At 45.2% G+C, this 5000-nt stretch overlaps 1 protein-coding gene across 1 annotated transcript in view; it reads left to right on the top strand.

Annotated features, from left to right (window-relative positions):
• The window catches only part of gcgrb (glucagon receptor b), a gene marked incomplete at its 3' end in the record, with an annotated part of 49422 nt that overhangs the window by 31954 nt on the left and 12468 nt on the right, over positions 1-5000 (top strand). Inside the window, exons 3-4 of the mRNA XM_083764520.1 lie at positions 1494-1590; positions 2346-2453. Of these exons, the coding sequence (XP_083620646.1) occupies positions 1494-1590; positions 2346-2453 (205 nt within the window). The remainder of the gene's footprint in view (positions 1-1493; positions 1591-2345; positions 2454-5000) is intronic.

Genomic DNA, 5000 nt, shown 5'->3' with positions numbered 1-5000 from the left:
CCATGACCCTATAGCTCTCCCATCACCCCACTCGGTCCCCTCAGTGATAATATCCGTTCTTCACTTGAGAGCCTTGGGGCTGTATTTTGCGTGTCTTAAGTGCCAGGTCTTATTCCCTAACTTGAGTAAACTAAAGACCTGGAGACGTGATCAATGCTCTTTTGGCCACTCAGAATAGCCAAATGGCATTGATCACGCCTCCAGGTCTTTAGTTTACTCAAGTTAGGGAATAAGACCTGGTACTTAAGACACGCAAAACACAGCCCCAAGGTGTCACGTTTGACAATAACCTCAAATTCGACAAGCACATTAGCTATGTGGTCAAGGCTATAGCTTCTTTCAGCGTAGGCTTCTAGCTAGGGCAAAGGCCTATCTGCCCCGTACCGACCTCGAGAGAGTCATCCATGCTTTTATTTCTACAAGACTAGATTACTGTAACGCTCTTTATGCAGGCATCGATCAGTCAGCTATTTAGCTTGTTCAGCTTGTGCACAATGCCGCCGCTCGCCTCCTCACCAACACAATTAGGCAGGACCATATCACCCCCGTCCTCGCCTCCCTCCACTGGCTCCCTGTCCGCTTCGAAATTGATTTTAAGATTTTAGTGTTTGTTTTTAAAGCCCAAAATGACCTGTCCCCTCCTTATTTGGCTGAATTGATCATTCCATACGTCCCAACAAGAGCCCTGCAGATCGGTTAATCAGTCTCTCCTGATTGTGCCCGACACACATTTCAGGACCAGAGGAGATTGCGCGTTCACCGTGGCCGGACCCAACCTGGAACGCCCTGCCGCTCCATGTTCGCTCTGTGCGGTCGTTGGCGGCTTTCAAATCCCTGTTAAAGACTCATCGCTTTTAATTCAATTTAATTTAAGTCTACCCATGTACGATGTTCCCATGTACTGCTTATTGAATTTGACACCTTGAAATAACGCTTTTCCTTCCTTTTTTCTGTTTGCCTCGGTGTATGTTATTATGCTCTGTAATGTGAAGCACGTTGGTTCGAACTCGGTCGTTGTAAATGTGCTATACAAATAAAGTTTGATTTGATTTGATCCAACTTTTAACCGCCTAACCCCTTTGCCACATGTTCTATATTATTTTCGAAAATAGCCTGTTCTGTTCTGTTCTGTTCTGTTCTGTTCTGTTCTGTTCTGTTCTGTTCTGTTCTGTTCTGTTCTGTTCTGTTCTGTTCTGTTCTGTTCTGTTCTATTCTATTCTACTTCATTGTACTGATCATGGCCATGTTACAATGATAAGATGTAATGCTGATGGTGATGCTAATGGCAGTCAAGATGAAAGTGATTACAGAGCTGCTGATGAAGATGGTGGTGAAGGAGATAAAGGCTACGATAAAGAAAATAACCTCTGGCAATAAAGAGAATATTCATGATGACGTTCATTGGATTGGGCATGTTGCTATCAATCACTCACATATCAAAAGGCGTCTTAGTTAGTGATCATCACACTGAAGTCAGTATAATCTCCCTCCAGGCATACCCCCCTAATACCCTGGAGCTTGTGAAGGAAAGATGGGGCAGCTACAAGAACCAGTGCATGGACCACATCAACACCACAGCCCCCGCCACTGGTGAGACCCCCCCCCCCCCCGCCCTCTATGCCACTGTGAGCTCATCAGCATGTGACAGTCCAGCTTAGGGTTCCGTTTATTTCAGCCAACTTACTTTCAGGTAAGTTTGATTTAGATTAGGTTAGTTTTAGTTTACCCCCCCTACTGTACTGTACTGTACTGTACTGTACTGTACTGTACTGTACTGTACTGTACTGTACTGTACTGTACTGTACTGTACTGTACTGTACTGTACTGTACTGTACTGTACTGTACTGTACTGTACTGTACTGTACTGTACTGTACTGTACTGTACAAGCCCTCCCCCCTGGTGTGTGTGTGTGTGTGTGTGTGTGTGTGTGTGTGTGTGCGTGTGTGTGTGTGCGTGCTGCACAATAGTGACTCTTGGTGGTCAACAAACGCTATTTCCATGCTCGGACGGACAGACGCAGGCAGGCAGGGACACACATAGCTGTCTATAGGAGTCGCTAGCACCACTCAAACATATTACACATGTGGAAAATAAGTGACTCACGTATAGCGGCAGAGGTTTTATTTACATTTAGGTGATCTTTTACCCTGTTTGTTGCTGGGTTCGTGCTTACTCTGGTTGCTCTGATTTCACACTTCTAGTCGCTGAATAAGAGTGTCCAAGTTGTAATTGTTGGAGCCTATGTCTACATTAAATGTATACTGTGTACATGCAGTGCCATGAGTCCTATAAGACCTATAAGTCTGGATCACAGAGTGTACTGGCCTTCATTCTTTTCCTGCAGGGTTGGTGTGTAACCGAACCTTTGACCAGTATGTCTGCTGGCCTGATGGACTCCCAGGAACCACCGTCAATGTCTCCTGCCCATGGTTCCTGCCCTGGTACCACAAAGGTCTGTGCGCGAGGTCTGTGTGTGAGCGAGTGTTAATTCCCCCAGACACGTCCCGCATGCGAGGAGAAATGCAAACATAATGCTTCCCGTGTATATGCTCCTGGATGGCGGTTATCTCATCCAGTGCATACGTCAGACAGCTCTTCGTTTTCTCCATGCTTGCAAGATTTGCCTTAGGGCAGGGTTAGATTATTTTTGGTCCATACTTTTATTAAAACGTTCTGGTATATGAACAAATACCCAATAGTCCAAACCGTATTAAAGGGAAAGGCCAGGTCTTACATAAATTACACCAAAGACAAGCAATCATACTTATTTATACAGTACAACCTCAACATCAACAGATACATTGACCCATGCAAAAATACATATGTAAACCAACAGAACAAACACTGACAGATACAAACAAAAAGAACAGAAACATGATCTACAAGATTGACACTGCAACATGATTCACTGCTAAAGACGTCTTTATCATCTTTTTCTTGAACACCCAGAGCGCCCTAAAAGGTCCTTTTTTATTTTATTTTTTATCCCACGATTTTGTAACCCAGTTTTCTTATCACCCAGTGCCAATTATCTATGTAATCCTGGGCGCTACACTTCCTCTGCCAACCTGGGGGGGGCAGCGGACTGACCTCATGCCTCCTTCCATGCATGAGGAGTCCAAGCTGCTTCTTTTCACCTGACAGAGGGGAATTTCCCCGGCCGGACGTAGCGCGTGGAAGGGACACGTTATTCCGACCAGTTCCTTTCCCCTCCATCAGGCGCCCCGGCTGGCCAGGGGGAGGTAGTTTTAGAGACCAGGATTACGGCATGTTTTTGTGAGGGTATCTACCCTAGGGGACACGGGGAGAACACGCAAACTCCACACAGAAAGGCCCTATCGCCAACCCCCGCCTCGGGTATGGGTACTGATGACGCGGAGGAGGGAACACGCCGCCAGTGCCCACAGCGTCCCCAGCGGGAATCGAACCCAGGACCTTCTAGCTGTGAGGCGACAGCACTACCAACTGTGCCACCGTGCCCCCCTAAAAGGTCTTTTAATGTCTTTTGGGGTTTTGAGATTGTTCTTCACCACTGTGTGGACAGCTCTTCGCTGTGGTCCGTCAGTATACAAGTTCCCCTCCGTTCACTGCCATGTTAACTGAAAACTTAAAACACTTTTATCTCGGATTCTTTCCCCAGATCCAGTCCCTGATCCACACAGCGATGTTCACAACTCACAACTAAAGCGACGGTGGTCACGGCCACAAAATGCATGCCTCGGGTCACTGTTGGGTGACTTATAAAAAGATTGCTGCTAAAATAGCCTAGACGATTTTACTTCCGGGGTTGTGGATTTTGTCTCCTTCAAAATAAAATATCCTTCAAATTGTGGCGTTGGGGGTTATTTGATTAAATATTCTTACTCACTTTTTTCCTTACTTCAGGAGGTAAGGAAAAAAGTGTTTTATTACATTTGGAAGAATGTGCTTGGTGAATGCACTGCAGAATATCATATTGAATGCACCGCAGAGTAGCATATTGAATGCACCGCAGAGTAGCATATTGAATGCACCGCAGAGTAGCATATTGAATGCACCGCAGAATAGCATATTGAATGCACCGCAGAATAGCATATTGAATGCACTGCAGAGTAGCATATTGAATGCACCACAGAGTAGCATATTGAATGCACCGCAGAGTAGCATATTGAATGCACCGCAGAGTAGCATATTGAATGCACCGCAGAATAGCATATTGAATGCACCGCAGAATAGCATATTGAATGCACCGCAGAATAGCATATTGAATGCACCGCAGAGTAGCATATTGAATGCACCGCAGAGTAGCATATTGAATGCACCGCAGAGTAGCATATTGAATGCACCGCAGAGTAGCATATTGAATGCACCACAGAATAGCATATTGAATGCACCGCAGAGTAGCATATTGAATGCACCACAGAATAGCATATTGAATGCACCGCAGAGTAGCATATTGAATGCACCACAGAATAGCATATTGAATGCACCACAGAGTAGCATATTGAATGCACCGCAGAGTAGCATATTGAATGCACCACAGAATAGCATATTGAATGCACCGCAGAGTAGCATATTGAATGCACCACAGAATAGCATATTGAATGCACCACAGAGTAGCATATTGAATGCACCGCAGAGTAGCATATTGAATGCACCACAGAATAGCATATTGAATGCACCGCAGAATAGCATATTGAATGCACCGCAGAGTAGCATATTGAATGCACCACAGAATAGCATATTGAATGCACCGCAGAGTAGCATATTGAATGCACCACAGAATAGCATATTGAATGCACCGCAGAGTAGCATATTGAATGCACCACAGAATAGCATATTGAATGCACCGCAGAGTAGCATATTGAATGCACCACAGAGTAGCATATTGAATGCACCACAGAATAGCATAGTGAATGCACCGCAGAATAGCATATTGAATGCACCGCAGAGTAGCATATTGAATGCACCACAGAGTAGCATATTGAATGCACCACAGAATAGCATAGTGAATGCACCG

The sequence above is a fragment of the Protomyctophum parallelum genome (genome assembly GCF_964188405.1).
Source record: "Protomyctophum parallelum genome assembly, chromosome: 5".
Lineage (NCBI taxonomy): Eukaryota > Metazoa > Chordata > Actinopteri > Myctophiformes > Myctophidae > Protomyctophum > Protomyctophum parallelum.
Note: the sequence above shows the minus strand (reverse complement) of the source record. Positions and strands in the feature narration are given on the sequence as shown.